At 39.6% G+C, this 20,087-nt stretch overlaps 1 protein-coding gene across 1 annotated transcript in view; it reads left to right on the top strand.

The window, feature by feature from the left end:
- The window catches only part of adarb2 (adenosine deaminase RNA specific B2 (inactive)), a gene marked incomplete at both ends in the record, with an annotated part of 80,318 nt that overhangs the window by 13,903 nt on the left and 46,328 nt on the right, over positions 1-20,087 (top strand). The window contains 2 exons of the mRNA XM_079487971.1: positions 16,106-16,192; positions 17,471-18,402. Of these exons, the coding sequence (XP_079344097.1) occupies positions 16,106-16,192; positions 17,471-18,402 (1,019 nt within the window). The remainder of the gene's footprint in view (positions 1-16,105; positions 16,193-17,470; positions 18,403-20,087) is intronic.

Raw genomic sequence — 20,087 nt, 5'->3', positions numbered from 1 at the left:
GTGATATTCCTCTTTAATAGGGCTGTGTAAAATAAAATGTAATTGTGTATGTTGGAATTATAAAGTTTAGCAATCCAGACTGAGCCCTTTTGAAAAAAAAGTAAAATATTATAAAATAAATGTATTGTCGGTATTTAAATACTTTATATATCATTTAAGCAACTATATAGAACATATATGAGTATCATAAGATGTTTGATATATTTATATCATCTTATATCTGCTCACTATTTATCAACATTTGCCAAAAAAAGTTCAAATCTGTTAAACTACAAACTTATCTTATTCTTGTACTTATTTGCATAAATTGTCAACTGCGCATCACAACATGAACTCATCCTGCATCTTTACACGATCTCCTTGTGTTTAGCCCTCTAGCCATTTTTTTAAGCATGTACTCGGTTTAGACTATATTGAGGCCAATGGAGCCTGGGGTAACCAATTTTGTTGGAAGGTTGGGAGGTGGGGAAGTCAGGTGGGTGCAGCGGAGGTTGGTGCTCTTGTTTGCATCGTTTTGGCCCGGGACTGGCAATGAGGGAGATGAATAGTCCCCTCCACCCGCCACACTAAGTAATACACGGTGGATGATAAATGGCTGCTTTCATTGACACCAAAATTGGAATCATTGGGTCCAGGAACCAAAAAACTAGGAAGGGCCCTTTTACTGGCACATAGTCATCAGTTAAAATGCCATACCTGAGGCCACACAGGGTATATTCCCTCCTCGGCCCCTCACTTAGATTAATGATGGGAAATGAGTAGGGGAATAGGGACCTTCTTAAGACACGAGCCCGCTGTGTTTATCTCGCCCTGGCCTCAGAAAAAGTGCTTTACAGTGAAGGGTTTGCTGGGGAAAGGAAACGTGAAGTGTTTATCTTTTTGTGTCATTTATAGTAAAACACTGACAATCGAGGACGTAAATGTTAAGATTCTGCCACATACGAAAACATGTTTTAAACACTTTGGTAGTGTGGAGCTCATGTACATTATATACTGTACACAGGATAATCTTGTTTTAAATAGATTGAAATATGTTGTTAAGTTCGTCTTGAAATCTTTAAAAGAATTTGATCGATCTGAACTCAGTTTGCAACATTTTACTTAAAGTAAAAATTATAATTTATAAAATATAATAATGTTTTATTCATTTGCACTTGTAATCTTTAATAAAACCTCCTTCCCTCTCGAAATGACCTCTCTTCACTTCTGGTCACAAGGGAGGGCGGGTCTGCGTTGACTGATTGCCGTTCAAATCTTTAAACGATCCAATCAGTTGTCGGTGGATGAAATCAAGTCCTGCCCTTCATTTTTTTTCATTTCAGAAGTCGTTTCACTCAGGTTTACATCACAACAGGAAAAAAGACACTAACTACTTCTGTTTCATGTCTACTTTAATGTCCACGAAAAACAGTTGAGATATTTAGCACAAAACGTTATAAATAAACTCCTATAGAATTCAGACGGCACAATAAAGCTTGCAATGTTGATGTGCTCCAGCATTACTGTGAAATTGAGCGAGTGCTTGTGAAACACTTGTCAATGATTATGGACCCAATGTTAGAGAATGATGAGTATTACTCATTTGCCACTGTTTTATGCAGAGGCTGTTCATTTGCATATTTTACCCAGGTGTGACAATCAGTGGAATAGGATTATCTCTGCAAACATGGAAATTCATGTTATTCAATTTCCCCTAACAAAACATCCCCGCTGAAAATTAAACTTTTATTGCAGTCTCACAAAAAAGACTCATTCTATTGCTTTGTTATTCTTAAATTTTTTAGGAGATACAATTATGTACACTCACCTAAAGGATTATTAGGAACACCATACTAATAATGTGTTTGACCCCCTTTCGTCTTCAGAACTGCCTTAATTCTACGTGGCATTGATTCAACAAGGTGCTGAAAGCATTGTTTAGAAATGTTGGCCCATATTGATAGGATAACATCTTGCAGTTGATGGAGATTTGTGGGAGGCACATCCAGGGGACGAAGCTCCCGTTCCACAAAGTCAAGTCAAGTCAGCTTTATTTATACAGCGCTTTTTACAATTTTCATTGTTATAAAGTAGCTGTACAAGAAAACATTGACTATAAGTAAAACATAAAAGGTTATGGAAGTCAAAACACAGGACTAATATCAGACACACGATAAATTCCTATATGGAGTGTTAATTAAATTAGACTATCAAATTCTAGGTCTATCACCACATCCCAAAGATGATCTATTGGGTAGAGAGCTGGTGACTGTGGGGGCAATTTTAGTACAGTGAACTCATTGTCATGTTCAAGAAACCGATTTGAAAAGCTTTGTGACATGGTGCATTATTCTGCTGGAAGTAGCCATCAGAGGATGGGTACATGGTCGTCATAAGGGATGGACATGGTAGGAACACTGGCATTTAAACGATGCCCAATTGGCACTTAGGGGCCTAAAGTGTTTCAAGAAAACATCCCCCACACCATTACACCACCACCAGCCTGCACAGTGGATACAAGGCATGATGGATCCATGTTCTCATTCGGTTAACGCCAAATTCTGACTCTACCATCTGAATGTCTCGACAGATATCGAGACTCATCAGACCAGGCAACATTTTTCCAGTCTTCAACTGTCCAATTTTGGTGAGCTCGTGCAAATTGTAGCCTCTTTTTCCTATTTGTAGTAGAGATGAGTGGTACCCGGTGGGGTCTTCTGCTGTTGTAGCCCATCCGTCTCTATAGTTGTGTGTGTTGTGGCTTCACAAATGCTTTGCTGCATACCTCGGTTGTAAGGGAGGTTGGATATTTCAGTCAAAGTTGCTCTTCTATCAGTTTGAATCAGTCGGCCCATTCTCCTCTGACCTCTAACATCAACAAGGCATTTTCGCCCACAGGACTGCCGCATACTGGATGTTTTTCCCTTTTCACACCATTCTTTGTAAACCCTAGAAATGGTTGTGCGTGAAAATCCCAGTAGGTGTACAGATTGTGAAATACTCAGACCGTCCGGTCTGGCACCAACAACCATGCCACGCTCAAAATTGCTTAAATCACCTTTCTTTCCCATTCTGAAATTCAGTTTGGAGTTCAGGAGATTGTCTTGACTAGAACCACACCCCTAAATGCATTGAAGCAACTGCCATGTGATTGGTTGATTAGATAATTGCATTAATGAGAAATTGAACAGGTGTTCCTAATAATCCTTTAGGTGAGTGTATTTTGGCAATGAAAGCTAGTGTAGACAACATCATAGATGCTTGCGATAGCAATGTAGCTTTAAAGTCCCCATGAGATCAAAAACCGCAGTACTGATATCTTTATTAAATATTCCAGTGTTTATTATAAATAGATTATCAGTGTGGGTCATTCTTTTTTTAGTCATGTCCACTCATAATCTTAAATCAAAATCTGAAAATTCACTACCGCCCTCTAGTGGTTAACCTTGCCTGATTACGTCATTTTGATGGCTTAGACAGAGCAACCGTTAACTCCTACCCTCCAACTGTCAGTCTTCTGTCCGTGTCATTTCAAAACGAAATGCCTTCCTTTATACATCCAATCCATTTGCAGTCGAAAACACCCATTATTTTTTTCCCATTCAATATATGTCAGAACACGGAATTACAGACAATCGCGACTTTTGGTTTATGGAGAATTCAAGTGATAGCTCACTCAAAAATAAAACATTCTGTCAAAATGTACTCACCTTCAGGTTCTTCCAAACCTGTATGTATTTATTTGTTCTGCTGAACACAAAGGAAGATTTCAGGAAGAATGTCGGTAGCCAAATGGATCTCGTCCCCCATTTACTGCCATAGTAGGGAAAATAAATACTATGGGAGTCAATATGGGATGAGATCTGTTTGGTTACTGACATTCTGACACATTTATAGGTTTGAAATGACAAGAGAGTTGGAGATTACAACAGAATTTGTATTGTTGGGTGAACGATCCCTTTAAGTGTAAGATCCCCAACCACTCCTCTTCCAAAACATGTGAACACGTTGATGACCAAAAATATGCAAAAAAATATGCTCAAGAATCTTTAGTATCTGGTGTTTTCACACAGTGATCAAAGGCTTTTCAGGGAACTTCAGTATTCTATTAACAAATCTAGATTATCTTAAAAATCACTAGGATGAAATCATAATTTAGTTCCATTAAAGCTGACCTGAGATCATAAGAGAGGGGTCTGAGTATGAAGTAGGGGTGGAGATCAGTTTAAGTGTCGTGGTTAAGGTCACAGATTCATTTTGACAAGATGAAAATGGACCACATACATCTTAATGAACATGTAGTATGTGGACCACATACATCCTAGTAAAAATACTGATTTAAAGAGTAACTATTAATATTACATTTCATACAGTGTGTAATGTTGCTGTGTGTGAATGTAAGCAGTCTGCCAAGTTGTAAAGCAACTCTGAATCACGCATCGTTCTAATTTCAGTTCTGTATCAGATTTGCGTCACTTGGTTCAATGCTACGTCCTATTTGCGACGCCATACGCGGTAGACCAATCACAGCAGACTAGACCATCTGACCAATCAGATCAAAGTAGGCTGACAGATAGGAGGGATAAGACAGATGAATTGCCGATCGAATCATTTGAGAGTCAGTCAAGAAGTAAGGGAATAATAACTGCCTATTATTAGAAAATAAAAGTGTTTTAACACCTTGTATGTATGTAAACTTGTTGTTGGACACTCCATAAACCAAAGTAGAACCTTAAAAATCACAAAATATTTATTGTTTAACATGCTCTCTATAATGCCTTCATTAATACCCACAAGAAGAAATACTTAAGTTCAGTAGACTTTGGCATTAAAAACTGTTAAAGGTATGTGACACAAATTCTGGATGAACATTTGATGGATGCTGTGTGAAATATTTGTACAGTCCGCATTTTTGTAAACTCTTTGCTCCATCCTGGATGACAATTTTCATTGCAGTGCTTTCTGGGATTTTTGTATCAAGGGAGGATATGTGCTGCTTTCCTTCGGACAGAGCGAGGTATCCTTGAAAGCATCATCTTTTTGATGTCTAATGCTTTGAACAGCCTTCACATTGGACATGTACCTATGATGCATAAAATGCTATTTAACACAATAGGTTTCAGAACTAAGCTAATGTCATTCATCAAAAGGATATTGCAGAACAGCCAGCGAAGTTCATGTCAATTCACAAGGAGCAGAGGTACCAGACCTTTTAAGGATGCTTTGTGTAAATTGAAGACTGTTAATGGTAGGCTTGTGAAAACAAACACTTTACCGATTATACACTTGTAGGAAGGTGGAGAGAATGTTTCAGGGCTAAGGAGACCACGGCCTGTGTTTATAGAGGACACACAGAGAGAGAGGGAGGCAGGAGAGAAAACTGAAGTAGCTACAGAGTTACACCCCCCATGGGACGTGTGCCTTTTGTGTAGCACTTAATTGGATGTGAATATCTCGTCCGGTAATGTCCACGGTCAGCTTACACTCGAAATCCTAGTTATCTCGCGTAGGCATCTGAAATATCCACATGAATGAGACGGTAAAACATTGTAAAACATTTCCACCTGTTTCAACGTGAAGACTTTTGTCGTATAAAAGTACGATTAATCAAATTAAATAAAAGCGATATTAAAATGAAACTGCATTTCATACGACTTGAAGTTGAAAATGAAGTTGACATTTGTTTGTTTTTGAAGGAAATCCATATATCATAACTCAAAAAGTTTTTTGTGTACATTGTGTAAATTTAAACTCATTTGACTGTTTAAACCCTATTTTATGATTGTAGGAGATTTAATATGGATGGGATAGGATTTTATAAATGTAGATGTTTATATGCGCAAAGTAACCCTTACAAAACAAAGGGATTAAAAAGATCGATTTATGACCTACAAAATGTTTTATGACCTACAAAATTTAAAACAAAATGTTATGTATGTTCAGTTTTTTAGCCGTCTTTTATGCTAAATGCATTTATGTAGATCATGTTGTGAATCCACGCAGAAAGAACTAATCTCAGAGTTTGAGAACCAATGGAAATGAGACTGTGCATCTTGTCTGTTTGATATCCTTAAGCCAACAAAATGCAAAACGGCACCAGAAGAGCATTAAAAAACAGAAGCCGTCCGAAGATCTCCGTTTACTTCACCGAGCTCACATTTCCTCCATTTTCTCTATAATTCCTTGATTCTGAGTGGCCTTAAGATTCACCCTCTTTGAAAGCAATTAAAGCAGCTTGTCCAGAAGCATTCGCATGCGCTCCTATTTCAAGCTCTGCTGGAACGCAACAACAGCGACTTTTATGACCCTGAGCTTAAAAATACCAGCATGTTGCGACGAACCAAAGTAAGTGTGCCCTCAAGAGTTGGTTTCTGATCCTCGTCTCCAGGCATGACGCTGGTATCGAGAGCTCTTCACTTGGGTCTGGAGACTCTAGACTTCTTAATGTATCCATGCGACGTCTACGGTTCTGAAAATAGCTCTTGCCTTTAAAAGAGGAACAAACATGAGTCAGGTGTGCGGCAGTCAAGAGCTCCAACTTCAGACACCCCGCTAATGGTTTTCTTTGCTGTATGACTGTGGATGACTTCTGAAAACATATGACATCAAGGGCCGCACAGCTTTGATGTCGCCTAAACACTGTAGATCATTTGCCAATATTGTTCTTTGAGGACAGACCTTTCTTTTCACTCCGCTGCAACACATTTGGTATACTAAAGTGCCTTATTTAGGCTCATTTTAAAGATAATGTGAATGAAACTACGGGGATGTCCATTTAAAAAGCGTTAGAAGATTTTTTTGTCAGATGCCGTCTTGATAGCCACCCAAATGCTTTTCTTAGCGAGAGTGAGTCATGAAACAGAAATGAAGTGGTAGCGGAAGAAAGAACAGAAAATTCCTTTTAACGTCTCTCCATATTAAACTACCAAAGCTATAGTGTTGAAAAGACTAGGACATTTTGGGATTGTGGCTAAATGTGTTTTTTTCTCATAAAGTTTGGCTTGGGTGATACCCGAGTGTGTTGGAATAGCTAGTTTTGTGAACTACACTTAATCATGTAATACCAGCGTGATTTAAAAGGATTTTACATGTTTATATTATATTATATTGTGTCTAAGTATGCAAAAGTGGAATGTAAGCATGGCCTTTGTGTACATACCACAACCTATATTTGTGAGCTACCTTGACATCAACAAACCTTAGTAGGCTATCTCTTTTATTCACACTTCCAGAGGAGAAACCTCTTTTTTAATGCCCCTTGTGGTAGCGCTGAAAATGAAAACACGAACTTGTGTTGGGTTCATGAATCGACACATTTCATAAAGCAATGATGCTTGAAATCAAGCGTGCTCAGCATGAACCATGCGTGTTTATGTACTCTGGTGTGTCTGTGGCCTTATTTTTAAGACTGGATGCTGTCTAGACTGTCTTACACACATGTGATGCCCCATTTCCAGAGGCATTCAGGTGATCAGTCATTATAACCACAGCGATTTTAGTGTTCACTTTTATTGCGGCGGTACCCATTCACTTCTATTGTATGTACACAAATCCTGTGCAAGCGAATGGGTGCCGTCGCCATTCTTCAAAATATCTTCTTCCGCAGAAGAGAGACAGTCAGACAGGTTTGAAATGACAAGAGATTGAATTAATGATGACAGACTTTCAAGGCCACAGACTAAAGCAAGAGCATGTGTTATGTTTATTACTGATGAGAGAATCATTCTGACATCGTGTACACACCATAAATGGTGCTCCCATATTACTTTCATTCTTACGTTTTAAACTGTGATATTTTGATGAAACATTTTTGCCATTATTCGCCATATTCCGAGGTTTTTTGCAGCTTAAGGTTTGTGCAGTTCACACAGTTGTGTTTTTGGCATAATGTGGTGTTTCAAGACATGTTAAGGAAAGTGATATCAGTGATATTGGTCATTCCAAATCCTGTAACCAAACAAGGTTCCATGTGATTTAAATCAATATGTGAACCTAGTTCCCAGCTTTGGGTTGCAGGCAAAGGTCTAATGAAAGACATTTGTCTTTTTTCTCCACCTTCTATGTTATAATTCTGGCTGATGATGCATAGTTTTGTTTTAGTTTAGGAGGAAAGAAACCCATTTCTGTGAATGCCATCGCAATTTCACATCGGCATTCACTACTACTACCTGTTTTTTCCTTTCACATGTTGAAAGGTCATTTTTCCAACTCTTTGTACGCTATGCAGATCAGAACTCACAATTAAGTGCATTTTCTGTCTTGCAAGGCTATTTTTGTGCAGACAATTTAGATGCTTAATTAATAAAATGTTAAAAGCAGTTTTGAGTCAACCCACTACTTCCAGTCCCCAGCGTCTCTCTCTTTCGTCTCGAACGGTGCCGTGCATCGGAAACCGCATCCAGGCTGCCCCATAATTTGAAAGTCTCAATATATCAACATCAAACACTTCTTTAATTGACTCAGAAACACACTTAGTGCACTGCACGCGATTGGAAATGGGATATTATGAACTGTCAGTTTGCATTTATCGCAATTTTTGCTCTTGGATTTGGAAAAGCAATGGGAGGACACGGGCTGGGGCGAAGAGAGGAAGTTAAAAGCTAAGTGAGCAACCATTTAAAGTCTTTATTTGTGCTTTGAACACATACACAAACACAGTCAATGTTTGTATCATCTGATGTGCAACAATATATAATAACACTTTTATACATCTTTATACTTCCTGTTTCCAATAATGGTGTTAAAAGTATTAATAGTGGCCGTTATGGAAATGAATCTGATCAGAGCACGAACCGGCTAATTTTTAAATGATCTTAAATGTCGCAGCAGCCTGCTTAATCCCAGGGCATCTGAGGTGTTTCACCTTGGGAACAGCACACACGTGGATTCTTTATGAAGTGCTTTACATTTTTGCTTTCCACATGTTTTATTCCCTTAATTTTCTCCACTCTGAAGGCCGTCGCTGAGCAAGTCCCCGGCGAGCAGCGTCTGAAACTTATGACTAGCCATGTCTACAGGCATCACGGCGCAAGCAAAGCATGGCAGAATGACAGATCGTGCCTTCAATATGTACTGACAAACAAATTAGTGAGAAGATGCTTCGCGCTGCATAACAGATGTGGTGGGTGCCGCGGTAAGGAACAGCCGACAGAAAAAAGAGAAACAACCGCGGCCCATCTGGACCAGTGAGGGCCCAGCGGCCCGCTCATTCCAAACTGAACAAAAGAGACGGGATGCGGTGCACGTGTGACAATGACAGGGGGAAATGTATGGGGACCATGCTTTAGTTATTTTTGTGAAAATAGTTCCCTCTAAAAAGTCTGGTGTGTAATTTCTCTTGCGAAAAGTGGATACGTTTTTTTTGCTGAAAGTTACGGAAATGTCATTTTTAGAAATATTGTGAAGTCCTTCGCGCTAAAACGACATCCTAAAACGCAGGTCTGTATTGAAATTTTTTTTTGCTTTTTACATGTTATCCTTAAATAGAAGACATTTTATATAAAGTAGCAATGTTTTCACGATAGTGAGCTTGCATATGGTTACTTCACACTATAAAGCTTTTGATGCACACTTGAGATTACTTTCATCCGTCTGAGTTTGTTTCATTTGGCTGGTGTGAAACCAACAAATTTCCATGTTTTTGGTCACACTTATTAGAACGTGTTTCTAATGGTTGCTTTTCTCTGAATAAATTGCCCTCAGAGAGCTGCATTATCTGCATCTCTTGCGATCCATCTTTGGCTGACCAACAAATGCAACGTTCTGTGGAGCTTAAATTTAGGAAGTAAATACAGTAGCAAAATATCAGCAAAGTGACTGGAAAGTAAAGGTTCGTCCTGTATTGAAAATGGGTCTCACGCCGATAACGCAATGGGTGAAATAAGAGAAACTGAGAAGTGCTGGATAAGAAAGCAGTGGTGACAATGAGAGAAAATTATGCGCGAGACAGAAAAGAGATGCAAAAAGAGGCTTTGACTGTCAGAATGCCTGGCCGGCGGGGAACTGTAGAATGACACAGAAAGAAATAGTAAACAAGGAAGAGCCGTGGTTGATCTGAGGCTGAGTGTGTCGAGCCAGACAGAGATCTGATAATTCAGCGTGATGTATGAAGTCGAGGCTCTCAGGTGAAAAGATTGAGTCTGTGGATTCGACTCAGATTAAAAACAAAAATTGTCATACGGTGTAACTTTTCATCTACTCGCCACCTCTGTGGACGTCTAGCTGACTCACAAGCATGACTATTGTTAGTAGCATTTCACAGCAGTGAGGTGGAAATAAAATTCAACACGACAGTATTTATTTTGATATAACTGGGCTTGGAATTACTTCCTTTTATTAGTGGGGTTTGATACAACATTCAAATCAAAACTGTTGCTTATTTTAACACAAGGTTGTGCTTGTACTTGTGCTAAAACATATTTAGCATTTTCTATGTTTAAGTATGTTTATTTTGCATAAATAGTTATTTAGTGTTTAAATATATCAGTCTTTTGTACCTGCAAGCGACCACCCAAAACACTTCATTCACATATAGAGACATGCACAAACAAAACAAAATAAAATAATTATCTATAAAACAAAATATTTCATCTAAAACTTAATTTTCAACGCCATTTAAGCTTCTAAAGGCCTAATTTTTTTTATTTTGGCTAACTTTACAGTTCCGCTCAACTTTTCAATCCGAGATGGCTTGGGGCTGTTTCATGTGTGCGAATGTGCCTATGTCTACTAGAGGAAGCTATAGTGGGATACCAGTGTTATCCCTTCAACACTCTCTGAATGAATCCCAGACACCTTCTGATGAAGCTGCCTGCGGCTTGGTGCCGTGATCAGCCTCATCTTGCCCTGACTGGCCGCGCCGTCACGACCATCCATGATGGAGTTATGGGCAGATAAATAGAGCTGATCTCTGGAGACAGGCCATCCATGGCAAGTTTCAAATAGAAAAGCTTTTACTTTATATTTCTGACTGCTGACGTCATCAGGATGCACCATTGCAATATCTTAAATTGTACACAAGTCTGTGTTTTCATGTGTTTAATGGGATTCAACAACAATAATTGTTGAAATGGTTTTTACCGAAACGTTTTCATGCCTATACAAAATTCACTTGCAGGATGTAAGGCTGTATATTGCCATTGGGTTGCTGCAGTATATAGTTACAAGGGTGTTCATAAAGGGTCGCTAAGGTGTTGTGTCCTGTTGGATGTTGGCCCAAGTCGAAAGAGCAAAACCCCATGAACCTCAGATATTTCTTGAGTTCCTCATTGGAAATAAGTTTACAGGATCTAAATAGCTTAAAGAGTCGGTCAGATGATAAAAAAATCCCTTTAGGAGTTAAAGAGTGAAACACAAGCCCACCCATGAAGACACAGGTGCTAATGCAGAGTGTCTCCCATTAGCCCATGGCAGTGCTACTATTACACCGAAAAGCTTTTACGATAAATGTAGTAAATGGATTTGTCTATGAGGGTGGTTTACCATATATGTGAGCTTGACATGTACATGAGTGGTTGAGCTGAGGTTTTGATGAATGTGATGTCACAGAGATATTTTGACACTGAATAATAAATAAAGGAGTCTTTTTGGAGTTATGTCATCGTATGCTATGATGTTTACAGTTCTTGTACTGTCTCTCGAATTCTTATGAAAATAACACTAGTCACATCCAATCCACCTGTACCTTTAAGACTTCCAAAGGTAACTTTTCTCTGTTCTAACTGGGTTACCATCTCATGTCAAAAAAAACAGCAGTTACCATTCTTTTTTGGAAATGTTGTTTTTATTTGAACATATTGTGCGTAAAAATGCAAACATTTGATTAATAAAGCACATGGTGAATGTTAGTACATTGTGCGTTTTATTTAGTAAAACATTTTTTTTAATTGTCAGGATTTACTGTAGTTACAAATCCATCTACAAAGACAAAAAGCTGCTTTGTAACCACCTTAATAACCTCCGACCCTCTGCCCACCTAGACCAATCACAGCTCATCATTCCAACTGTTTCCTACCTCCTGTGACACACAATGCAAATAAGAACAAACGCTGAGCTCATTACATTCATTTAATCACGTATTGAATGGGTTCTGTGTGCCCGCAGCTGTAGTGGGCGGCGATTAGGATTCGTGCCCATGGATAGAGGTGTTAGCAGCAGCCTGTATGTTAACCTCTGTCGCTGGCATGAAACACAACAACACATGTAAAGCAGATGGCCGGAGCACACTGTCTTCTGTTGACGTTAAATCAGGCGCTAAATATCAGATACATCTGCTCGCTCGGCTTGATCTTGGAACCCACTGTGCTCTTTTACACGGCCTGTCAGACAAACCACTGCAGGACTGAGGAATGACACGTGTTTCGACCTTAAAGCTGTTGTTTGAACATTGAAACACTTTTTCCTGGCCTAGTTTAATGTCCAGATATGGCTTTAAGTAGGCAGTTCAGAGACTCACATCTGGAAGAATACCTCAAACAAAACTTCACGGTTTTGTTTGAGCCATGTTAAGGCTACTTCACATTGATCCAACAAACATGTTGGTGTTAATTAAGTTTGTTGGTGTTCGTTGGAGTTGTTGGTGTTCGCTGGAATTTGTTCGTGTTGGTCGGACTTTGTTGGTGTTTATTGGAGTTGGTTGCTGTTGTTGGATCAGTGTGAATTAGCCTTTTACATCAACCAATGACATGAGTGTTTTGAGATGAAATCAGCAATGTTTAAGATAATATAGTATCATACTATATTCTACATGTGTACTCTTTACCCTTTTATATCTCTCTTCTCCGCTTTTTTCCATCACTCTCTCCGTCTGGGAGACTACTGATTAAATACTGGTGAAGTGGCAAATGAGTAAGGCCGCATTGTCTCGCACCGCTTTTGGAATCAGATTTCTGTCAGACCGCTCAGCTTGGCAAAGACACCTTTTGTGCGATGATCTGTCTGATAATCATTAGATCTGTAAGACTGCCAAGATTTAGAGCGTTATTAAAATTATTTACATTATTACACTACACAATTTACATTAAACAATTTACTGTTCCTTGTCCCCCATGTGTACAAAAAATATCATCTATCAGTTGGAATATACTTCAAATGAATTTAACTGCTATGATTTCACGAAAACAATTGGTGAAGTTTTGAGTGGCTATCGTGGTCCAGTTAACCCCTACTGCTAGATGTTGTAGCTACGCAAAACATTATGGTTTTTACTAGTAAGAATTGCATTTCGGATATCTGAAATACGATTTTTGACTTGTAAGAAATGTATTATTGATATCTGAAACTACATTTGAATGGCCTTATGTGATATTAAACTAGTAAAAATGCAATTACAGATATCAAGAATTACGATAAAACAAATTATAACAAGAATTCACATTTTTAGTAGTGAAAATGTAATTACTGATATCAAAAATAGCAATTGTTACTAGTAGAACTTATATTATTGATATCAAGAATTAGAATTTGTACTAGTAAATGCTGTTTGTGATTAGTTAATACTTTTTTTAATTGATGAAAGACAGCACTAAAATAAACATAAATAAAAAGTATATGTTTAATTTCACTACACGTGTTTTGTAAAGGGTGCGATTAATTGCGATCTATTTATTATCTATTAACAGCCCAGAGTACAAACCCAACTGTTGGGCGGTGATTTGTATTTTCCAAAATGCTGGGTTGTTTTAACTAATTAAAGGAGCCAATTTTTTTAGCATATCCAGTAAAGTATGCATTCTGTAATGCAGTTTTTTTTAACCGTTCAAAAAAAAATTCTGTCAACATTTACTCACCGTCAAGTTGTTCCAAATCTTCTAAATGTCTTTGATCTGATGAACACAGAGAAAGATATTTGGAAAAATGCTTCTAACCAGACAGGTATTGTGACCCCCCAACCAACCCCCCACACACACTTCCACACAAACACGCACACACAAAAGGTGTCTTTGCCATCTCCAGCTGAGCGGTCTGACAGAAATCCGATTCCAAGAGCGGTGGCGAGACAATGCGGCCTTACTCATTTGCCACTTCACCAGTGTTTAATCGGTGGTCTCCCAGACAGAGAGAGTGATTGAAAGGAGGGGAGAAGAGAGAGAGCGATAAAAAGAGAGAGAGAGAGTCAATGATTTCCCTACTGCCTTTTTGAATAGAGTCTCTAGTGTCTCATCTGACCTGACGGTTATGAGGAGCCACCGGGAGATGTGATTGGCTCATTACCTTTACTCGCTCCTGATAGCCGGGGAAGGAGGACCGAGGCCTCGCTGGTCTTGCTCTGAATTTAAAAGTGTCTCTTTTTCTCTCTCTCTACACATACATTGTATAGTCACAGTATGTTTGGCAAGATTTTACATTATTGTGAATTTCAATTAATGATTCGAAAGATTCAACGTCTCATTTGTGCCATGAAAAAGAAACAACGTGAAAAGTAGGGTGGACACATATAAAACATGAGCTTGGCTCATGAACAGCGCTTTTGATTTCCTGTAAGCTTACCGTGATCCTTGGTGTTACGTCAACCGTGTAACCTTCAACGTCAGTATAATGGTGGCAAAGCACCGGGCTTGTTAGATACCGTTGAACTTGGAAAGACCTCCACATCATCGCACAGAATCTGTCTCAGCAATTCTGGTGATTGGTTGATGACAGCAATAGCACCACCCATCACTTATTCATGCCCTCTTCTCCTCAGTCATAATTCAGGAAGTGACATACAGGAAGCACACACTGAAGCCACCGTATCCCCGCCACCGCTTGCTGACATTCAGCACTTCTCTTGTGCTGTATGTGACCTACAAATCCTCCACACTTCTGATGGAGGAGAGAGAAAATCTCTTGACCACTGCTTGGTAAAGCAAAATAATTGGATTCCTGCTCCTTATCTCACTCAACACATTACGAGTTGTCAAAATTCCCTGCTGCCAGGCCTCGGTCACGTCTCAGTCAAGCAAGAGGGATTATCTATGGCTGGCTGATAGGTGAGACTGTTTTAGATTGTGTGTGTGTTTTTATGGCATTGGGGCAGTGGTGTTCGACACGTGCCTGAAGCTTTCGCATGACGATAGGTATGGTGGACTGGTATTAAGATACATCTTTTGACTTTTGACAGAGTGGCAGTGACTTTACCTGATTCCACTTGAAATTGTATTTGACTCTCTTCAATGATATGAAATAAATAGACCCATAATCCCTTGTAAACAGAGGGTCTTGAGAACCAAAGCTCATTTCTAAGACGATCAAAGTTCAGGAAGACTTTAGGTATTAAGTATACAGTACACACGACGCATGGAGTACAGGTGAATACCCCCAAACACCAATAAAAGTACAGAATAACATTTGGAGTTTAGAATAAGAAGATTGCTTTGTCAGTGAAAGTCGTCTTTTAACTTTAAAGTATTTTCTCGGAAATGCTGCTTTAAGATTCTTGATTAATAATGCATCGCCCACTTTGCAAGCGTTTGTTTCCAGAAGAACCTGAATGTCAAAACTGGGTCAAAATGCTGAAACAGTTTAATCAGAATCTGTGTTTGTTATCACTCTGTCTGAAGTTATCAGGTCTGGAAATAAGTCACTCAAGTCAATAAATCCTGTTCTAAATCATTAGCCCTCCGAGACTGTTCATGTGACCTGTGGCCATTATTCTCTCTCTCTCTCTCTCTCTCTCTTTCTCTCCACAATTCACTTTTGTCACCCCATTAAAATTATTGATCATTATGGGATGCTATAGGTGAAATGTAATTATGGGTCCAGGCAGCTCTGTCAGTTCCCCACAGTCTGGGTTGAGCACAACAGAGTCCCTAATAGGCACCTGCAGTGTTAACAACACACACACACACACACACACACACACTTGGGTAGAGAGACAACAAGGCTGTGACTATCTAGTCTGTCAGCACCACAACCCTGAACCTGACTGCAGCGTGACCATGCGTCGCATTACGAATTGCGTTACAACACATTTCGCGCAAAATAGAGAATATGAAACTAGAAATGTTTGCACTTACATGCTTGCATTGCCGTAGCATTAGGTCCTAGAAATGATTCTTTTCTTACGCTTTTTACTTGCATATTTGTGCTTCTTTAAGTAAATTAAGGAAGTTGGAAATGACATGAGTTTTTCGTTTTTGTCTTCCAGCGAAGATGAATATGTTGTCTGCTTTGATCGCCCCCTTCAAGTACATGAGTCCAGTGGCTAATGGGACAGAGGACGAAGACACTTTGAGTCAGTATACACAACCTCCCAACACAACAAACCTCACGGGTTTAACTTATGCTATCTAGAGAGAAAATGTGACTTACTTGATTTCAATTAGACTTGAACCTTTTGTTATGATCTAAACCAACTTCAACTAACAATACATTTATAGAAGACATTTGGAGTGGTGCCACAAGAAAAAAACAAGTTGAAGAAAAAGTACTGATACACATTTCAGTCATTTTTATCTTACAATTCAGGCTTGCATTGATGTATCAAATTGAATTTTCTCAGATAAATTTCATTTGGTTCCATCACAACACAGTCGGGGTGTGAAATAAAAAAGGCTTTAATGTGCGATCAGACAAATCTCCTAACCGTCTGCATCACAAAAGCTCCTCCTTTGCATTGTATATGAGACAGATGACTTGTACCCACTTTTAAGTATGGACTCAAGCCAATTTTGTGGTAAATTACCGAACGATTTTCCAGGTAATGCCGCATTTTAGAGGATTTGTCCTGGGATTGTAGTTAAGACTGCCCTGCTCAAAGGCAACTTTCAGGAGCAGCTGCTTTGACGAGAGGACAGTGATGTTATTATTGTATATCAAATTATTGTGTATAAATTACCCGACTTTTCATTCGTTTGACCATGTTACCGCAAAAAGCTGAAATGGAAATGAAGACATATACAGAGTATACTATAGAGGTATTAGAGGGGAGATAAACAAAAAAGATGAAAAAATATGAACTCAACATTAAATATGCTAAAATTGTGACTTTGCTTAAAGGAACAGTTCTCCCAATAATCCCCCTCAAGTTGTTCCAAACCTGTATAAATGTCTTTGTTCTGAACACAAAGAAAGATATTTGGAAGACTGTTTGCAACTGAGATTTCTGGGGCACTATTGACTTCCATCGAAGTTTCAAGATGTTTTAGTTTGTTCTGTTGAACACAAAAGAAAGTATGTTATACTTTAAACATACATTATATCGAAATGTATACAGGTTTGGAACAACTTGAGGTTGAGTTATTATGACAGAAATTTTATTTCACTATCCCTTTAATTAAATGCCATTTAACCCTTCTATCCATGATTTAAATTCATGATATAAAGATGCATTTGAATAAATATTAATACAAAATTAACAATGACAAGTGTCCAAATTGCAATCTTCACAGATTTGTAGGTGTTTTTCACCGGTGTCTGTGAAATGTGCATAATTATTGGATGCAATTATTGTGCTTTTTTTTGCTAAATTAATTCCAAGATTATAAGGATCTTCTGTTTCAAACTCTGTTAGGCACCAGTAGTGCTGAGGTGAAGGAGAACCGTAACACTGGAAACCTGGAAGACTGCACTATTGTACCATCAGACTGCCAAACACTCTTCCTGACAGACTCATCCAGAGACGGGACGTCTGGCCTCAAGAGAAAACGTCCACTGGAGGAGGACAATAATGGACACTTGTGCAAACTGCGTCTGTACTGCAAGAAACTGGCGTGGTCCGACGCACCAAAGAACGCTCTGGTCCAGCTGAACGAACTGAAACCGGGCCTCCAGTTCCGCATGGTCTCTCAGACGGGGCCGGTACACGCACCCCTATTCTCTATTGCTGTAGAGGTCAACGGCCTCACGTTTGAGGGCACCGGGCCAACTAAAAAGAAAGCTAAAATGAAGGCGGCTGAGATGGCCCTCAAGTCATTCATTCAGTTTCCCAATGCCCCGCAAGCTCACTCGGCTATGGGCAGCTTGAGCAACCCCGCAGCAGATTTTACCTCGGACCAGGCCGACTTCCCCGACACACTCTTTAAAGGTTTCGAGCCGGATGGTTGTCGCTCCGCGGAGAGTGAGCTGCTTTCTAGCGCATTCCGCTTGCGTCACACGCTGGACTTGATGGTTGTACAAGCGAGGCAGGGAGATCCCTGTGTACCCCCACCTCTTCCGCCCACACCACCGCCCCAGCCTAGCCCCGTCGTCCTGCTGAACGACCTGCGACCCGGCCTCCGATATGCCTGCCTGACAGAAGGCGCGCAGGGCAAACAGGCACACCACAGCTTTGTCATGGCCGTGCGAGTAGACGGAAGGATTTTCGAAGGCTCGGGTCGCAGCAAGAAGCAGGCAAAGAGGCAGGCGGCTTTGTGCGCCCTTCAGTCCCTCTTCAACATCAGGCTGGCACCTGAGGCGAGAGCGGGACAGCGGCCCAGCAGGATCAAATGCCCTCATTTGCCTCAGGTGAGTGTGCCTGTCCAACTGCTGGCAGCCCATACGGCGGGCCTTAATAACCAAAGCAGCGGGAATGCTGGGATACAGCGCAGGCAGCCAAGACATAATTAAGAGGGAGGAGATAATGTTTGGGGAGGCATGGGGCAGTACAGATGGATAATGGGAGACAGTTTAGGCCACGGTTGATGTTAGCATGCGGGCTTTAACATTTACTTTAGGTAGGACGGGGTGGCATATCTAGTGTAAACACACGCATGCGTGTGTACTTAGGAAAGCAAAAGGACCAGAGGTAAACAGAATCTATTCACAGATCTATTCAAACGGAAAAAGATGTAAATGAGGGAAATTATCGCACCTGAACCTCTGACTCCAGAGAGAGGGTCTACGCTTCGACAAATTCGATTTTCTTTATTTTCGATGTGTTTATAGAGCTAAATTGCTAAAGTATTGTTATGTTGAACAATCTCTAAGCTACTCGTGTATAACATGCCAGTGTTTATAAACATTAATTCAGTCTGCTGCCCAAAGGAGATTGAAAAAGCAAAGAGCAAATCGACAAATAAACCTCCCGCCCATTTTCCTCTTCTTTAGTCAAATATGTAAATATCAACCAAGCTGGGGATTGCTTTTTTTATTGCTAAGACAGAACTCTTAAGATATAATTTTTTTTGCATTTTTATTGCTAAGACAGAACTCTTAAGATATACATTTTTTTTGCATCCTTTCAACAGAATCAACATTTTAACATCAGAACAATATTCTGCTTTTCATTAATGCATTTCTTCTGGAATTAACTGCACATTTTAAAGCAGGTAGTTCTGATACGCCATTTTAAAACGCTGATGAAAAAAACCAGATCTCACAGGACTTTTATGAGGTTACGATTTTGTAAATTTGTATAATGCGAATCGGTTTTCATCCCTTTTTGTTTGTGTTTTTCCATTCTTCTCCTGAAGTGTGCATGTACATTATATGTGTGTGCATTTTTAAGCATCAGCTCTTATTCATGCGTATGTATGCACTGTGATAGTATTCATCCCCCTTCCTGCGCAGTGCCGACGGGAAAAATGTTGTCTTTCCTCTCCGACTACATCCCAAACAACCTGCGCATGTTTGCCGGAGAGAAACTTCTCTTTTCTGCCTCGCGCTACGCTCTTTAACCGGATTTATAAGAGGATTTGCTTCACCGGTTTAGTTCCAGAAATGAACTTCCTTGTGGAAATTCTTGAAAGTCAGAAAACAGCGCTCACTTTCGAGTCTCTCGGAAACGATGATGGAAACATGAAATGAGATGTGTTCCTTCTTTTCCATCACAAAATCGCACCGCGTCGTCTGGCCAGTGTGTTTGCGTGTGACTGTGTGAGGATTTCTCAGTAGTGTGGAGATGTGAGGGTTGGATGAAGCTCACACCACTGTCTGTTGGGTCTCTTCATGTGCCACAGGGCCCTGCTGATAGCAACTGTTGCCAGCTCGGCTACTGTCACACTGCTTCCAACACCTCACATTTCTCTCTCTTTATTGCAACTTCATTTAACAAGATACATTACAGAACCTATTATTTAAGTCAAGTCACATTTTTCATAAATCATAAGTATGACACTAATAACCAAATTTTCATTTTAATAATTCATTTTTAATATTGGCTTTAAGGTCTTTTATTTTTTATTAGAAAATCACTTATTATGGGATTATTT

Source organism: Barbatula barbatula (assembly GCF_947034865.1).
Source record: "Barbatula barbatula genome assembly, chromosome: 23".
Classification (NCBI taxonomy): Eukaryota; Metazoa; Chordata; class Actinopteri; order Cypriniformes; family Nemacheilidae; genus Barbatula; species Barbatula barbatula.
The sequence above is the reverse complement of the archived record's forward strand: the minus strand, read 5'-3'. Positions and strand labels throughout refer to the sequence as shown.